General features: G+C 39.1%; 1 protein-coding gene across 6 annotated transcripts in view; it reads right to left on the bottom strand.

The window, feature by feature from the left end:
* Positions 1 to 18,977, bottom strand: part of tenm2 (teneurin transmembrane protein 2) — a 478,143-nt gene that overhangs the window by 303,963 nt on the left and 155,203 nt on the right. For 3 of the 6 annotated variants that reach the window (XM_038278104.1, XM_038278107.1, XM_038278105.1), the window contains one exon: positions 13,031 to 13,324. In XM_038278104.1, the coding sequence (XP_038134032.1) occupies positions 13,031 to 13,324 (294 nt within the window). Of the gene's footprint in view, positions 1 to 13,030; positions 13,325 to 14,684; positions 14,730 to 18,977 lie in introns of all 6 variants that reach the window. The other 3 variants (XM_038278102.1, XM_038278103.1, XM_038278106.1) reach the window with 2 other exon arrangements.

Raw genomic sequence — 18,977 nt, 5'->3', positions numbered from 1 at the left:
AATTGAATCATTGTTAAAGAACTTAATTTCCTCTAAATCAATTAAAACTCATCGGTGTCCGAGTAAAGAAAATCATCAACCAGTAAAGGTCTGGAGACATTTTTAATTATAATCCATTACTCTAAACAGAATTTAACACTAAAATAAATTAGGTGTTTATGCATCCATGTTATACATTGAATTTTGAAATAAGAAATATATTTTTTTAATAATTTTTGATTCTGTTCATGGTGGAGAATCCTGCTTCACAGCAGCAGGTTGAGCCAAACATCCTCTAAATGTGCAGGGTCATCTTTGAGCACGCCATTTCACTTTTCTTTCACCAGTTCACCGCAGTTCGTCCAGCAGTCCACACTTTCTCTGCTCTCTTTTTCTCATCGTCTTCTCCTTCTTTCCCATCGCCCGGCTTGCCACAGGTTTGCCTGCTGTGTCTAAAAGTAGCAGCAGCAGCAACCCAGACTGACAGCTCATTGGCTCATTTGGATCACGTGCAGCCTGGAGCCGGACGCTCCCCAGGGCTTTACCGTATTAACAGGAGAAGAGGCGCAAGTGAAGTTAGACACTGTCGTTGAACAGCATGGGGTAATTTCTAAATGGTTTAAATCAGGTTGGGTCAGATTAGCCAGCAGGTGGGACCGCGATCCGTTAATCCGTGACCTCTGACCTAAAGTATTTCTAAAGTTTATTAAAGTTTGCATAAATTCCAGAATACATTTGATGTTCTTATGTTGAATCTTGTAGAAATACTATTTTTGCAGATATTCCAATCACATTTGGAAGGCGGGAAGACTATTCTATTGTGTTCTATTGTGTCAAATAGTTCATTCCTGGCCTGCTGGAGTTTAATTCTTAATTATTTTCACATAGAATGAATCATGCATGAATCTGGTGCTGAACTGGACAGCTCCGTCAGTGACAGACTGCTGCACCTTAAATGCACCAGGGGGCGTTATCACAGATCCTTCCTTCCAGCAGCTGGAAGACTCTAGAACCACCACTGTTCCCAACAACCTCAACCAGTTCTTCCATTCATGCTGATTCTGCTCAGTTTCTACCTTAGTCAGTTAAATAACCTGCTGCTGTCATTCTGCACATCTCTGATGTTGCTGCTATTTTCAAATATCTATTATTGTAAAAATGTCCATAGCTGCATATTGGTTATTTATTCTCCAGGTGCAGTTTTATAAGGTTCAAACAATTAACAGTACAGTATTTTATTGTTTATCTTTTAACTCTTCACTTTTATGTTATTCTTAGACATTTTCTAAGGTCCACATTTGTGTGGACATTTTTCTATAATCTTTCTGCTGCTGTAAACACCAGAATTTCCCCATTGTGGGACAATAAAGGGATTTTCTATTCTTTTCTATTCTATTCTAAACGTCTGCAGCTAGACTATATAAAAAAGTCTCATCAAACCTATGTATTTTAGAGCTCTATTAACCATTTTAGGTGAGGAATCTAACCCTGGACTATTCATCAGCACATGAACATTCAATAAATGTCCTTTTAATACTTTTTATTTTAATTACCTTTTCTTTTTTAACATTTATTCATCCAGGAAAACTTCTACAGGCTGCTTTATATTATTTGAAAATTTAATCTAGTGTTTATTCTACTGTAAAATAATTATAAAAGGTGGTAATGCTTTAAAAAAAGAAAAAAAAAGTCAGAAATGGACATAAAACTTGTTAATGTTAAGTTTTTTACTTTTACCACAGTGCTGTTTTTATTTATCTTTAATCCCTCATTTAAAACCTGTTTATCTCTGTCTTCACATCGTCTGTTCTATTGTAACTAAACCTGATTCAATGGGTTTAAATGTTAGCTGGATATTTTTATTAGCCACCATCAAAATAATCATTTCAATCTATCAGTGCATTCATCTATTTTCTATGTAGTCGCAGGGGGAAGCTGATGCCTTCCTCCTTGACAAGTGCCCATCAATTCCAGCCATTTTAGATGTAAACCCTTTGTTACTGGTTCCAAATTAACAAATTTTAAAATAGTGCAAGTAAATAGAGATAAACTCTACAGATACTGTACAACTTTAAAATACTTATATTTGTGCAGTTTTTAGTTTCTGAAAGAATAATATCAGCAACCAGAGACATGAGGAAGAATAGCCATGTGCTCTATTTTTACTATGATTTGGATTGTTTTTGCCAAATATGTTGGTATGCATTGTACCCAAGCTGTCTCAGTCTAAACTCGTCTGTCCAAATTAGATTTTTTTTCTCCAGAAATCTTGTTGTTTGTTCAGATGCATCTTAAGCTGCGCTGCCATTCCGCCTTTGCAAAAGACAAGCAGCTTTCTTCTGGGAATCCTTTCAGGAAAGCCATATTTGTTCCTTCTTTTTTATTTGTTCTTCTCTGCACTTTAACATTTAATATACTAACTGAAGCTCGTAGATGCGCAGACGGAGCTCTTAGGATTTTTACAAGTTCTCTAAGCATCGCACAGCCTGACATTGGGGTACCCTTGTTGGCACATCTTCCCCTGGTAGCTGTTTATTGTGTTCATGTGTTCCACTTGTTGATAATGTTTTTTTAATGTGGGAAGATCAGTCCAGCTTGGTTTAGACTTTAAGCTTGTCTCTTTAGCATCACTGCTAAAGGTTGGTTCAAACCTCCAAGTTCCAGATTGTCACGATTTCCATTTTTAATCATTTTTATTTATGGTTACTTTTGTCCATTTCAAGTTATTTTAGTGACAACCGATTTTTTTCCCTGTCTTTAATGAAAAGGTCTGCATGTTTTCAAGCACAAATGTATTATTTTAATCCTTTATGCAGGAGTAGAAGAATTGAATCACTGCGTCTTTAATTCAGGTATATAATTACCTTATAAGTTATTTACAGTGTACGCCGAAGAACTAAACAACTCCCTGGGAAAATAAGGATTATTTGTTTTAGTAACTGGATTTAGACAAATAGGTAGCCTCAGTGGTATTTATGTTTGATTTGCACTAAATGTCTCACGCTAAGCACCAAATGTTAGGCTCTGAAAGGCAATATTTTATACTTAGCTCTAATGTCACAGTTCTGTCAGAATTAGAAAAGAAAATTTAACTTCTATTTACAGCAAATATTAAACTTATAGAAATGTTTGCCTCATTGCTACACATTTTATTTACCGTATTGAGGTAAGAAACAGTTTTATAAAGGAGTTTCATAAAAATCTGGGGTTTCTCAATGAGGCTCAATAATGATAACATTCAACAAGTCTGATGGTTGAATAACCTGAATAATTGATTAATAAGAATAAATATTGTGTTGATGTGCTAATTATTCAATAAAGTATCAGCATAAAAAAACCCGTTAAGTCAATAACTAATTGAAATGGAGTCCCTCCACTGCTGTCCAAGATCAATTTTCAATTTTTACAATTAATTTTCTAGTTCTTTATAAAGCACATTAACCCTTTATAGGGCAAGTAAGCATTTTTGATCACTTTTTTATTTATTTATTTTATTTATTTGAATTAGGACAATGCACATTCATCAACATGTCAGCATAAAGCATCAACGTAAATATGCCAGAATTAGCACAACAGCTAATTTGCATCCGCTGTCCTAAGGCAGGTAAAAACAGTGAACATTAAACAAGACGCTACAGGAAAGAACAGAGTGGACACAAACAGATAAGATGCCAATAACATAAAATCACAATAAAATGAGGTTAACAATAAAATGAGGTTAACAGGCCCATGGAAACAGATCAATTTACCTGTGATCACATGTCTGGTTAGTTTTCAACCAATGTTTCAAGGAGAATTTAAAACGTCTGTAGGTTAGACTTATCTTATTATTATTATTGATCATTTATTTCGAACACTTAATAAAAAGCAAATATAAGCAAATAAAATCATAACAAAACAAAACAAAAAAGAAGAAAAAGAAAAAAACATATGTACATCCCATCATGTTCGAAAAGGAGTAGGAAGAAGTAATAAAACTTATTAAATCCTACCCCTGTTAGGGTAAGCCCCTAACATGAGCTGGCAGTGTGTTGTGAGCCTCTGATGGAGGCAACCATTTGGCCAAATTTGGTCCTACGCCGCTGAACATTCATTGGCTTCCTGTTAAATCCAGAATAGAATTTAAAATCCTCCTTTTCACATATAAAGCCTTAAATGGCCAAGCTCCATCTGATATCAGAGATCTGATTGTTCCTTATGTTCCTAACAGAGCACTTCGCTCTCAATCTGCAGGTTTACTAGTGGTTCCTAGAATTTCTAAAAGTAGAATGGGAGGCAGATCTTTTAGTTCTCAGGCTCCTCTCCTGTGGAACCAACTACCAGTTTTAGTCCTTGAGGCAGACACCCTGTCTACTTTTAAGGCTAGGCTTAAAACTTTCCTTTTTGATAAAGCTTCTAGTTAGAGTGGCTCAGGTTATCCTGATCTATCTCTATAGTTCTGCTGCTATAGGCTTAGACTGCTGGAGGACATAGGGGCCTCCATTTTATCATTCTGCTTCATTCTATCTCTATTCTCCCACTCTGCAGAATCTGTTATTTCAATCTCTAACGTTCTGCTCTCTCTGCTTTTTCTCATAGTAGCTTCATCTGGTCTGTTCCTGTTTGGCTGTGACGTCATCCTGGAGAGAAACATCAGCTGTGCTGCTGCCATCAACACCTTTGTTTATAGATGCTGGAGATCGGCCTGTTTTCCAGTGTGGTCCTGTTTCTCTGACCGTGACTGAGTGGATGTGCTCTCTTCATCCTCTGACATAGGAGCTGGCTCGGAGCTCGTCTGCCTGGCTGTGTGTTTCCTGGACGGGGCCGCCTGTGGAGCTGGTTGACAGTTGCCTTTTGTATCTATGCTTCTTTTTCTATGTCTGCTTCTGTCTCCTTGAACCCCAGTGGGCCTCAGCAGATGGCCGCTCACACTGAGCCTGGTTCTGCTGGAGGTTTCTTCCTGTTCAAAGGGAGTTTTTCCTCTCCACTGTCGCTACAAGCATGCTTAGTGTGAGGGATTGTATTTGAGTCAATGAGTCGATGCAATCAATTGGTTTTCCTTAGACAGAAAACTTTGTATCAATTTGACTGTATGATCTGGTTGAACTGTAAAGTGCCTTGAGATGACATGTGTTGTGAATTTGGCGCTATATAAATAAACTGAATTGAAATTGAATTGAATTGAACGTTACAGTCTCCTCTGGTTAAAGCTCTAGTGTTTAATCTAGTAATTTTTTTTTGCTTATAAAATCGGTTAGAGGAGGAGGAGCAAGTCCATTTAAAACTTTAAAAACAAGGCATGCATCCAGAAACATCTGATGACGTTCAAAGTCTAAAATGTTGTACTTACTTAACATGTTACAATAATGATAATGTACAGGTTTTTTTTATCAAGAACTTTCAGAGTTGCCTTGAAGAGAGACTGTAGGGGTTTCAGAACGGCCTTTAAAGTGTGAGACCATGTGGTACGGCAGCAGTTTATATGGTTAAATATCATGGCATGCATATAGGTTTGCATCCCCCTTACAAATGGAGTCCCCCCATCCTTCAGTGAGGTCTAGAAGCACTAGATCTATACCCAGCCATTCAGCAAAGATGCTGCTGCATGGCTGGACATCTAATTTGACTAATTAGATGAGCCCTTGAATGATAGATTACCTACTAGAAATTAGGTTGAAAAAAGCTAACAAGTTAAAAAGAGGTAGAAAGCTAATTGAAAAGCTAAAAAGTAAAGTTAATAAGCCTAATTAATTATATTAAGGTTTATAAACTAAAAAAATGTAAGTGCCAGTATCAGCATTAATGCCTCTAAGGTTATGTTGCAACATTTTTTATGAATTTCTTATAGAAGCTTTTATGTTATTTTTCTTAATATATATTTGGCCAAGTTGGCTTTTCTTTTTATTACATTGACATTTATTTTTGTCATCAAAATATCCATATTTTCTGAATGTTACAAAGGTAACACTATTGGCAGCAAATGTTGATTTTAAAGTATTTCACTGCGTGCCCTATAAAGGGATTAAATGTGCCATTCAATACTTTTCCATTACACATTAAGAAGAAAAAACACTTCAGCAAAGATAAAACCAACGAATAACATGCAAACATTTCCTAGCTTGAATAAAAAAGACAAATAGATAAAAATATATAAGCATCTCTATAGAAATTGTTCTACATCAATAATGTGAGTTGTAGACAGGGAGTTTATGTGGTGCTAACTGTGTTGAGACTAGCAATGTATTGAGAGGATCACACTTTTTAAATTTGTTATTGACCCAGGTTGGATTTTGTTTGCTTTCCAGGATTTTTTTTTGTTTTCTAAATGGCTAAAAATAGCACATGTAGTTGGGCAACTTGAAAGATTTTTTTTATTTTCAGTTTGCTCTTTGTTTGTTAATAGATCCACCTAACATAGCATCCAATCAAAAAGATTGAATGAGTCAGAAGAGAAGTTGGAACGATCCAAACTGCTTAGAGGATTCTGCAATTAAAGTAACACATATTTTTAGACTTTCCTCTGAACTCCATAAAAAGGGCACAAGCATGTGTTCAACCACATGTAAACTTTTGCCCTTAAGGGGGAAACTTCTACTCTTAAACCGACACCTGTCAGTCTTTAATGACAGGACCATAACAAGAGATTGTGAGAGGAAGAGTGTGAACGAAAAGAAGAATGAAGACGAGGCTTGAAATGGAAAGGAAGGGAGATGAAAGAAGGATAAGATGGCAGGGAGGAGGAGGAGGAGAAGCTCGCAAAAGGTGAGACTTCTGAAGATCGCAGAAGACACAACAAGATGAAGGCGCTGCGACATGACGCCGGGTGTTTAGGCCCGTCATTCTCTTTTTGATTTGCTCCAATGTGCTTATGATGTGTTCCTCTGTCTGCTTCTATTATTAGGCCCTCAGATCATCGTGGTGATATTTTGACATCGAGTTGCACCTGTTTTGCACTTCCTCACATGTGAAGGGTTCAAGGCTCACACACCAACTCAAGACAGACGAGAGCAGAACCGGCAGACAGAGAATGACAGTAATATATTTACACACAGGAACTGGGGCGACTGGCTGGGCTCGGCGGGGGGCAAAAACCTTCTGTTGTGGCGTAATTGTCAGAGGGTCTGATGTAAATGTGCCGTCTTTGAAGCCTTGGAATAAGCCTTAACATGCTATTTGCTAGTTCCCCTTAAAACTTCTGCAGAAACTTTTGAAGTTTAAGATCAAATTTAATTGGCTTTTATGTATATCTTTATAACTGTCAATCCATCTAAATCTGTCCCTGCGTAGCATGGACCTGTATTCTATTCAGTTTATTTCTATAGCTCCAATTCACATCATGTCATCTCAGGTCACTTTCCAGTTCACCAGATCATCCCGTCAGATTGATTCAAAGTTTTCTATCTAAGGAAAACCAGCTGATTGCATCGACTCATTGACTCTTCAGCAATCCCTCACACTAAGCATGCTTGTAGCGACAGTGGAGAGGAAAAGCTCCCTTTGAACAGGAGAACCAGGCTCAGTGTGAGCCTATTGTATGACTGTCTATTATGAATAAAATCAACATGGTGTTACAAAATGTACATTAAATGGCCAGCCTTACCCAAATAAGCAGCCAAAAAGTCCATGGTAACCCTTGAAAAGCTGCACAGACCTTCAGCTTTGCTTTAAAAATGTGTTAGCGGGCCAGTGTGATCTAAAAATGTTTCTTGGTTATTGTAGGAGTCTTTTTTCAGGATGCGAGCCATAATGTTACATTATTATCTATACAGCTACAGAAAAGCTACAGAAAACTTGGCCATTCTGATGTCTCATCTTAAAGGGGCTTTATCATATAGGGACAGTATAATACTTTAAGGTTTCAAAACCTTGGTATAAATAATCTGACATACTGACATATGTATACATATTTCTTCCTGTTAAAAGGGAGTTTTTTCTCTCCACTGTCGCTACAAGCATGCTCAGTGTGAGGCATTGCTGAAGAGTCAATGAGTCGATGCAATCAGCTGGTTTTCCTTAGATAGAAAACTTTGAATCAATCTGACTGGATGATCTGGTGAACTGGAAAGTGACCTGAGATGACATGATGTGAATTGGAGCTATAGAAATAAACTGAATAGAATTGAAATTGACCCAGAAGAACCTTTATCTAGTGGATTTTTAACTGCAGTTTAAAACAGAGTTAATAGACGTCAGTGATGGGAGTAACGGAGTTGAAAGTAATGGCGTTACTAACGCCGTTACCTTTTTTTAGTAACGAGTAATCAAAATTATTACTCTTACTGTAACTATGACGCAGTTTCCATTGCCGACACCCCGTTACTGCACGTTACTCAGGTCGCACAATGAACATTCTTTCATTATAGGACTCGTAAGCGCGTCATGAGAGAGGGGAGGATGGAGAGTGAGGAGGACTCCAGCAGCAAAACAGCGCTTTCCAGATGGAAATACCGGTGTCACGTCGAGCTGCGTTTCCCCATCAGATACGGTTTCCTCTGCATCTCCGCACAGCGCAGACGGCACGATTCACCGCGCAAGCGACAGGAAACGCGCATGCTCGCTAAAGGCGCGCAACAGCCGCCCTGTGCTCGCGCCACAGGGGAACTACGGAGAGCATGAAGGATGGATGGAGCCTGATATTTACACCGCATCAGATACCGTTTCCCCATGTTAAGAAGAGGGAAACGCTGTCTGACGGGGTTTATAGACCCCCCCCGATGTCATTTACCTTGAGTTGCAATTAATGCAAAACTCTCTGCAGGTTCCTGTCTTTAAGAAACGCAATAGTTAATAGTTACGCAATAGCAACGCAAAAGTAACACAATAATTACTTTTACTAGTAACTAGTTACTTTTATTGTGGAGTAACTCAGTTCCAAACTCAGTTATTTTTTGGGAGAAGTAACTAGTAACTATAACTAATTACTTTTTAAAAGTAACATGCCCAACACTGATACCCGTATGGCTCTAACATTTTTGAAACATTAAGGCTCTTTTCATTTTGAAGTGCTTATTATTCCTAAAGTGTTGGCTCTGCACAGCCAGAATAAACTCCACTTCCTGTCTTACTTTCTCTGGCATTAACAAACCACAGGAATGGGATAACAGAAAATGATTGCTGCTTTGGAATAATGTAAAACCCTGATAACAAAAAGTGCCTAAAAAGTAAATATAATCCTGCTTAAGTTGTTGGTGGGATGTGAATCAGTAGGTGGCATGAGAGGTTTTACTATCTTGGAAGGAAAGAAACCAGAGGAAAGGGCAGAATGTGAAAACGTTGCTAATTCATTAGAATATAAACTCAGAGACATGCCAGGCAGGAACAGCACACTACCAGATGAGGCCATCGGTTATGTTTCTGGATAAAAAAACTCCACACAGAAAGCTCACATTCTGTTCTCAAAATCCACCATAAATAACCCCATTTCACATTGTTTATTTATTGCAACCAAATGATGAAAAAAAAAATTCTTTTGATCTTTACTCTGTGACATCATTCTGCAGGCAAACCATTATCACAATGCAAAGCTGGATTAAGCAGCTAATTTTACAAGGTCTGCAAATGTCGGAGACAGAGCGGCGTTCTCGTGGCCCTGAGACAAAGAAAGCGAGAGCGCCGTCTGCAGCTGATATCTGCGGCTACCAGATTAGATTGGTAATTAACCACAAAGCAATTATCGGTTGGTTGGATGAGAGTTGCGTCTCAGGGAAGGTGTTTCTCGACGTGTTTAATAGGTGTTGAGTAGTTTGATCAGTCAACAGAAGTTGTTTCTGAGGCCTGCCATCCAGCGGAGGTGGATCCGATGCTGAAGCGTGCGCCAGCAGAGAAGTCAATTAATTAGACTGTTGCTCTTCCTTTCATCCACTTTTCATTAACCTCCATTGACACTTCGGTGGAGCTGGTGCACAGGTTTACGACTGCGCCGGGATTAACGAGGAAGTGGGAAGTTGGCAATAAACAAAGTTGCCAGAGGAAGGAGATTTCCCAGGATACCTCACACTTTCAGTTTACATCTGCAGTAGTTCATATCTGTGTTTAGAGAAAAAAGCCTTTCAGCACTGTATCAGCCGGTAATGCATGACTATAGATGTATAGAGCTGTGCAAAAGTGAATATACTTTCACAACCTGTCCATATTTTGTTTGTTACAACCCCAAAATCTCAAGCTAATTTATAAGGATTATAGGTTCCCATTATAAATTAGCATAAACGTGATGTGGAAGTTGAAGGAGTGTAATTACTATTAAAGGAAAGAAAAGTTCAGCATGCATTTGTGTTCAGTCTCCCTTCCTCTGATAGCTCTCGTTAAAATCTTGTGCATTCAGATGTAATAGGAAATAATGTCCAGGTGTGTAGGAGGGATTTTAATGAAGATCTCTGAGCTCCTTTATTTAAAGATTTATTTAAAAATAAAATAATCTTCTCTTTAATTTCTTTGCCACAAAAAGAAAAAGCCAAATGAGTTCAATCTGTTCTTGCATGGTTGTATGGTCACATGACCAGCTGCACGTCAGCATTCTAAATTATTATCGTATTTATCTTGATATACTGTATATATATTGTTTATTCTTAATGCACCTTTTTCCTCCTTGTTTGCACCTTTTTTAATTATTATGCCAATATATGACCAGTGAATTTCTCCGCTGTGAGATCAATAAAGCTCATCTAATCTAAATTGACAGCTGCGGCTTCTATGGCTAATGAGTGGCAGGAGACGCTGTCTGACGCTGATGCAGAAGCACCGTCGTGGATTAAAACCTTCATTGTATCACAAGGTTTGACAACTGGCCAGGTTTCCATTTTAGGATTTTGTTCCAGGATCCCGTTCTAGGATCCCATTCCAGAATCCGTCTCCAGGACTCTGAATATCTGGTGGGTCAGACTGGCGAGCAAGACCCATATAATGCACCAAAGGAAACAGCACCTTCGGTTAACTTCATCTCAACTAGGAACTGGTTGAATTCCTTGGGTAAAGAAAAACACCTCTGATTTCATGAACTGTCGTGAGAGATCTGTCTTTAAATATTGTAAATATCACTAATTTCCACCATTCTGTTGTCTGTCAGTGTGTTTGCACACACTTCCTCCAGCAGTCAAACTTAAGAATTCTTTCTGATTGAATTTGTTTATTTATTCAATCATGCTAATATTTGTAAAAGTAATATATGCTACATAGAGAAGAACGGTTCAGATATGTTAGAGATGAAATGTAAGGAGAAGCTGGGTGCAGAGTCAAAAGTTTGTGATACTGAACTACAGTAGCAGCCGTTCAAAATGTCTCCACTTTCCTTAGCTGGTCCTTAGCTAGTCCCCTTACAATTACTTTTTAAACATTAATATTTGTGCTTAAATATCTTTCTGTCATGATTTGTGGACATTAGGATCTAAAGAGAAGCGTCATTTCCTGCTCAGAACCTGAACGCCCAGGAGAAGGAAGGGGTCACTCCAGTGGCTGGAAGTTGGAGGGGATTCTGCTGGGAAAGGGAGAGAAGTAGGCTGCCGTTCAGCTGGCGTTTGACTGCGAACGGCCATTTTGATGGCTGCTACTGTATCTGAAAATAGTATGAAAACTAAAGCCCTCAAAAAAATTCGGCACTCCAGCTGCTGTAAACTGAAAAGCAAAGAAAAAAAAACTAACCAAAGCAAAGCAAGCAAAGCAGCGAGAGGCTGACGGTGGGTTTGGAGGGGATGGAGACTTCATAAGGGAATCTGTTGATAGTCACATTTTTAAGTGTTCACTCAACAAATCTTGCCTTTTGTCCTTGCTGTAAGAAACTAAGGAAATGTGTAAGTTGCCACCAGGCCTGGATGGGATGCAACAAAATGCAGATAATAGGCCAACCGAGCAAACAACGGTTAAAAAGACGACATGATTTACGTCAAAAAGACATCTGCATTTGGTTAAAAAGTGAAAGGAGGAAAAGCTGAAATTTTAAGATCGTTGGAAAGACATTGTTTGTAAAGTATATTATTGGACTAAAGTGGGACAAAATCAGATGGACCCATCACAGCCAAATTTTCAGCCACCGTTTCTGGATTAAATCCAGACTAAGATGGACAGAGCAGATTTCGCCAAAAAACCAACAACTGAATGACGTCCGGTGATGCTGGAGTGCATCTAGCGATCTTTCCCAACCTTAAAAACTCAATCTTTTCAAGACAATTAAAATAAAAACTGCTCTCTGCATCATTGTCCTCCATGGTTGTTGTTTTTTCCCCCGCTTCTGCATAGCAAGACGCAGAATATTGACCTTTGTTGGGCTTTTATGACGTTCAGGTTGGATGAATGCCATCTGGCCGTCCAGACGCAGGTCACATTTAAAAAGATCAGATTCGTAGCGGATTCAGAACCACAGAGCCAAGTGGCCCGGATCACATTGGAAAAAAAATGGGTTCCAGGTCGCATATGGGTAAAAAAAAATTGTATTTGGGTCACTTCAGGATGCTGACAAACCTGACAGTCAGCCAAAGGTTTAATGAACGTTTCACATTAAACAATAACGTCAGAATAAATAGAAAACCAATTTTTCAATTAATTTTTGTCGGGTCTACATGGTAAATTAAAATCATATAAGTTTGTTGTTTTAAAACAAAAATTGTGAAAGATCAGAATAAGCATAGATACTTTAGCAAGGCTGATCCTGCTAAAAACAGGAATCCAAGGACAAAGATGAAAAAAGGAGTGTTTGACATCCTGCATTGTTTGCCATCACCAGATGAAACAATAGGCATTGAAATTGACTAACAGCACACAAGCTCTGTGAGTGCAAACATTTTGTGAAATCACCAAAAAGACATTTGGGTCTGTGATGCTCTTCTGTTTCAGTATCCAGAAGAGAGACAGATATCTGCTGATTTAAAAAGGTGCAGTCAGAGTAATTTGTGTTTGCAATTGATCCAACAAAGGAAAGTTCAACAAATCTTTAGATCAATGAAACAGTAAAACGATCAATATATTGGTTTTCTGTATTGATCTGAAAACAAACTTATTGCTTGGACAAGCCATACTTTTAATCTGTTTAAAACACTGAACATTGATCCACTCAGCAGCGCTTTGACTCGTTACTTTCCCCTACCTGACTCGTCATCAGACTTGTTGTCATTCTCGGAGTCGGTGAGGGTAAGAGCCGAGTTCTCACGGCTGGACACGCCTGAGCTGCGGCGAGATTTCACACCTGCACGTCCGGCCCACAGCTGAATGGCTCGCTCCGGAGAGAGGGGCCCCTCTGGGTCCGAGTCGGCGTCTGAGCCGGCACTGAGGGAGTACCCCCTCTGGAGGAGGCCCAGGTCTGGACAGTAGGGAACAGCAGCGGGATGTGGAGGGGGAGTTTGTTCGCAAACTCCCAGCTCAGCCAGGGTGAAGTTCCCCCCTGTGAGAAGGGGGGGGGGGGGGGGGGATATTTGAGTTAGGAAAATGGTTTACAAAGAGTGATGCTAATAAATGTTGTAGAATTACAGCTCAAACAGGAATTCATAAAAGCAAATGCACGCATGTATCTACAAAACAAACCCACAATCACACGCAGAGAAGCACACTAATTATGAAACCATGGAGGCGGAGGATGAAAATTGGGCTTTGTTGTTACAGGCAGGAGGGGGAGAGATGACGCAGCATGAATCAGGCACAAAATTCTCGCTAGCTGCTGGAAGAAATGTGTATTGGCCTGCAGGCCTGCTATGGCTGGCTTTGAAAACCTGCTTCCTTGCTTTACTGATCCACTCCGGCTTTTATGAGCTGTTGATGTGAGATCAAAGAGCTGTTCACTTGAGTCCTCTTAGACGGTAGTGGAGCTGCTTTAGTTTCCTTCAGGGTTTGATCATCTCCCCACCTAGTTGCCATCACATGCTGGACCCCAGGCTCACTAAGGCTACCGCAGTCCGCTGCAGTGCTGTTCCCGGAGCCCAGCACTCCCCCCCCCCCTCCGGCTTGTCACATCCAAAATAAATATATAAAATTATCCAAATTAAAGCACATCAAAGAAGATCAATAAACAGCACTGGAGCCCAATTAAATCCAAGCTGAGGAAAAAGCAATTAAGAAAAAAGGCATGCTCAACCAATTTATTCTCCATACTAATTAAAAGAGTATTGTGGATGCAATCGCACACCATCAGCTGTCGGGGTAAAAGGATCATGGGAAAAGCAGTTGTGATTGACTTCATTAGCAGTTTGTTAGGGAAAGCAAAGGAAGAGGCCAATGAAGAGAGGTTGCCACAGTGGAGGCGCGCGGCATGATTCCGTACACCGGGGATCACGCAGCTGTGCAACTCGGTTAACGGCGACTCATCAGGTGTACGGACGCAATCAGCAATGGAGAGGAATCCAAAGAAGTGAATATCTTCATCATCACGGCTCCCCCTTCACTCAAATCTCTGTGTTGTGGTAAAAGTGGGAGCTGTAAGCAAACTTAGCCAGGGAATTGGTGAAAGGCCCTTTACTTCTACTCAGACAAGCAGATGGACTAGACTAGAGAGCAAAGATGAGTGAATAGCTCCACAGGTGGAAGCAGTTAATACGCCACAGCTTGCCAAGCTTTCAAATAGCTACAGTGCAAAGGCGTCCAAGCATTTCAAGGCATGAGGGAATATTGCAATTTCTCATTTTCTTTGCTTCTTTGTTGTCTGTTCCTCCCACTTATCACCAGGGATAACAAAAGGAGGGTTGTTTACTACATGGTAAATAAGGGATACTACGCTACAGTATCTAACTACATACAACTATTACCCATACCTGACATAAGGTATCGAAGAAGGACAGGAGAGAACTCCAGGATGCCTGAGAGAGTAGAAAACATGGGTCCTTTAAAAATCAATTCACAAGTAATCTTGAAGCAAACTAAACCAGCATCAGATTTGGGATGGGTCAGTAAAAGAAAAGCAGGGAAAATCGGCAGGGGACCAGAAAGGGATGAAAGGAAACCCAAAATGTGTTAGTTTCTTTTTTTTTTTTTTTTTAGTTTGAGGATGTGTCATAAGAAAGCCTTGTTAGGCTGCTTTGAACCTCCTGAGGGCAGAAGTTATTCAAGAAGAAGTAGAAATTTCAGTATAGATTGTTTTTCTTTTATAAAAAAGTCTATTTGAAATTATAGAAAATATTGCTTTCTGAAAGCAAAAGAAACAAGAAAAAGGAAAATATGTTTTTCAACAAAAAAAAAACAAAAAAATGCATCTGATATCAGAGATCTGATTGTTCCTTATGTTCCTAACAGAGCACTTCGCTCTCAATCTGCAGGTTTACTAGTGGTTCCTAGAATTTCTAAAAGTAGAATGGGAGGCAGATCTTTTAGTTCTCAGGCTCCTCTACTGTGGAACCAACTACCAGTTTTAGTCCGTGAGGCAGACACTCTGTCTACTTTTAAGGCTAGGCTTAAAACTTTCCTTTTTGATAAAGCTTCTAGTTAGAGTGGCTCAGGTTATCCTGAGCTATCTCTATAGTTCTGCTGCTATAGGCTTAGACTGCTGGAGGACATAGGGACCCCTTTTTCATCATTCTGCTTCATTCTCTCTCTATTCTCCCACTGTTAGTTCAATCTCTAACGTTCTGCTCTCTCTGCTTTTTCTCATAGTAGCTTCATCTGGTCTGTTCCTGTTTGGCTGTGACTCCATCCTGGAGAGAAATATCAGCTGTGCTGCTGCCATCAACACCTTTGTTTCTAGATGTTGGAGCTTGGCCTGTTTTCCAGTGTAGTCCTGTTTCTCTGACTGTGACTAACTGGATGTGCTCTCTTCATCCTCTGACATGGGAGCTGGCTCGGAGCTCGTCTGCCTGGCTGTGTGTTTCCTGGACGGGGCCGCCTGTGGAGCTGGTTGACAGTTGCCTTTTGTATCTATGCTTCTTTTTCTATGTCTGCTTCTGTCTCCTTGAACCCCACTGGGCCTCAGCAGATGGCCGCTCACACTGAGCCTGGTTCTGCTGGAGGTTTCTTCCTGTTCAAAGGGAGTTTTTCCTCTCCACTGTCGCTACAAGCATGCTTAGTGTGAGGGATTGCTGAAGAGTCAATGAGTCGATGCAATCAGCTGGTTTTCCTTAGATAGAAAACTTTGAATCAATCTGACTGGATGATCTGGTTGAACTGGAAAGTGACCTGAGATGACACGATGTGAATTGGAGCTATAGAAATGAACTGAATTAAACCTGAGGAAGTATAAGAAGTAAACTGTTTTTAGATTCCTACTAGGGTTGGGAATTGAAAAGATTTTCACGATTCCGATTCCCTTTTCGATTCTATGAAACGATTCGATTCTTTATCGATTCTTTTTTCGATTCCAATTTGGGCAAAAAAAGAGAACAAACAGTTTGATTATCAGCATCAACTTTGTTTACTTAACTATTGCACAATCTTACAAACTCAACAAGATCAAGATGTCCACAGGAAATGTGAAACTGGAGTAACATCTGTGTTTAAATGAAAAATGAATACAAGAACAAACTTAATAACCAACAATGTCTAATAACAAATGCTGGGATAATAACCTATTTTAAATAACAAAAAATACTAATTATAAAACAGTAGTAGGGAAAATTAACAGTTCTTTGCAGAAAGATGAGCATATCTGCTTTTTCTGGAAGGATACGGGATCTTTCAGGGCTTATGGTGTCTCCAGCCGTGGAGAACACCCTCTCAGATGGGGTGGAGGAAGCCTGCACACAGAGGTAGTTTTCAGCCAGTCCAGATAGCAAGGGCAGCGTATCTTGCTTATTCCACCACCACAGTGTGGCGCTATCCCTGCAGGGGATGGAGGGCAAGCTTTTATAGAGCTGGATTTCCCGATCTACCCTCTGGGCTAAGGAAAGACGGGGCTTTGATTCACAAAGTGACCGCAGCTCGTTGTCTTCCTCCTCGAATAGTTCTTCCAACTTGCGTAACTTGCGTAAGTTGCGTAAAAAACGTGACGTAAGTCGTGCTCCCCAGAGCCGGCGCCCTAGGCTCTGGTGCTGCGGGAATCGAAAAAAGAATCATTCAGCGAGCTGCCAAACGATGCCATGGAATCGGAAAATGCGGAACCGGTTCTGAACAGGAACCGGTTTTTGATTCCCATCCCTAATTCCTACCCATTTGTCTCTGTCTTTGCACTGCATATATGTATTGTAGTAAATACTTCCCTGCATATTATATCAAAAGAAAAACAAAGAGAAATATAAATGATTAAAAATTATATCTATTAATTATAATCATATTAATTATACTAATTATACTAATTATATCTATAAATTGTATACTCCTTATATACCTATATAATTTATGTCTTTTATATTCTGTTATTAACATGTTTTGTTTTTCATTCAGCTGTTTCAAACAGTCACTTCACAGCTAGATAAGCAAACACTTTTCACTGTTGTTCCTGCTTTTTGCTTGGTTCTTAAAATTCAAATTTCACTCTTAGATTTTATCCTTCTTATATGATTAGGATTGTTGAAATGAAATCAGATAAAGCACCAAAACCAGTTTTATACTCTTTATTTTTTTCTAATCCAAAAACCTTAAAAAACAATCCACTGGACTTTGTTTCCAAGTTTGAAGATAATTAGCATTCCATTCAGAAGCTTTTTCAGTTCAAAATCTTTATTTTCTGTGTTTCTATTAAACATCAAAATAGAAATAAAAGAAAAGAGAGCTAAAACAAATAATATAGCATGAGCAGTGCCACAAACAAATGGAAAATAGATTGGTCTTAAAGTCTTTCTATTGAGTGGGTAAAAAAAGAGTCAATGTGTTCTATTGTTTTCCAAGTTTGCCTGTTTTTATTATTTTTTAAATTATTATTTATCCTCCATAACGTTCCTGCATTGAGTCGGTGTGAGAAAAGCCTTTTCTCGGCCGGTTCTGAGCTTCTGATGACTTTTTAACAGACCATTATCATCCCCTTTAAGAGGGAGCTGTCCTCCATTTGGGTAGATATAAAATCTGTAGATGCTTCAGTGTCTTTTATCCCAATATCTGTTCAAATGTCTCCATAAATATTTCCCCAAAGGGTCACTTTTTTGCGTGTTTGGAAAGCATTCGAACAACTGACATCTGATAGTCATGCATATGTTTTTTAAGTTAAAACAACAAATTAATTTGTTTACACCAAAAAATGCCAGGAAGACAAAACTTTCCACAGCAAAGATGTTTTGATTTATTTCTTCCATCATTTGGTCTCTTTCTGTAATCTTAGTAAAGGAAAAAGTCTGTAACTAAGACACAACGCCGCTGATATAAAAGGCATTATAACTATAAACTTTATGCTAATTTATGCTTCTTTTTTTTTAAAGAAAAGCTATTTTTTCACAGAAATTATCCATTTGTTTCTTCTATAAATGTATAACTTACTGACCATAGTAACAAGGCTATAGAGGTATTTTGAACATGAGTTTTTTAAAAGAGGAATTTAAATGGACTGAAATCTATTTAAAGCCGGTGTTATGGTGTTTCTAACTTGAGACACATCATAACACCTGGCAACGAATCTCTGATTGTTGCTCCTCTCCTCTTTTTAAAGACTGACCCATAAAACCAACAGATCAAAAAACAAATGTTATCCCCAAAAACATGTTTTTATATTACAGTGATTGTTTGTGCACAGCCTGCTGCCGGCATTAGATCCAAAAGGAATCCCTTGGGTGGAATAAACATGCCAGTCATCACACATGTATAATCCAGTCTCTCCTTATCAGCATCTGCTGTAGATACAGCACAACATCCCATGTACTCCAAGAAAGATGGATTTGTGCAAGAAGTTAAAAGAGGCACAAAAATCTATTCTAGTTAAACTACAGATAGAAAACTGATTGTATTTCTGTTAGATAATATTATAACAGATGAAGAGGGAAAACAGCGGCTTTTCATTTTAATCACATGGCTTCATGACGGCTACAGTCATATACACTCACCGGCCAGTATATTAGGTACCCCATTCTAGTAACGGGTTGGACCCCTTTTGCCTTCAGAACTGCCTCAATTCTTCGTGGCATAGATTCAACAAGGTGCTGGAAGCATTCCTCAGGGAGTTTGGTCCATATTGACATGATGGCATCACACAG

This window comes from Cyprinodon tularosa, unplaced genomic scaffold (assembly GCF_016077235.1).
Source record: "Cyprinodon tularosa strain WSP-4 unplaced genomic scaffold, ASM1607723v1 ctg138, whole genome shotgun sequence".
NCBI classification, from domain to species: domain Eukaryota; kingdom Metazoa; phylum Chordata; class Actinopteri; order Cyprinodontiformes; family Cyprinodontidae; genus Cyprinodon; species Cyprinodon tularosa.
Note: the sequence above shows the minus strand (reverse complement) of the source record. Positions and strands in the feature narration are given on the sequence as shown.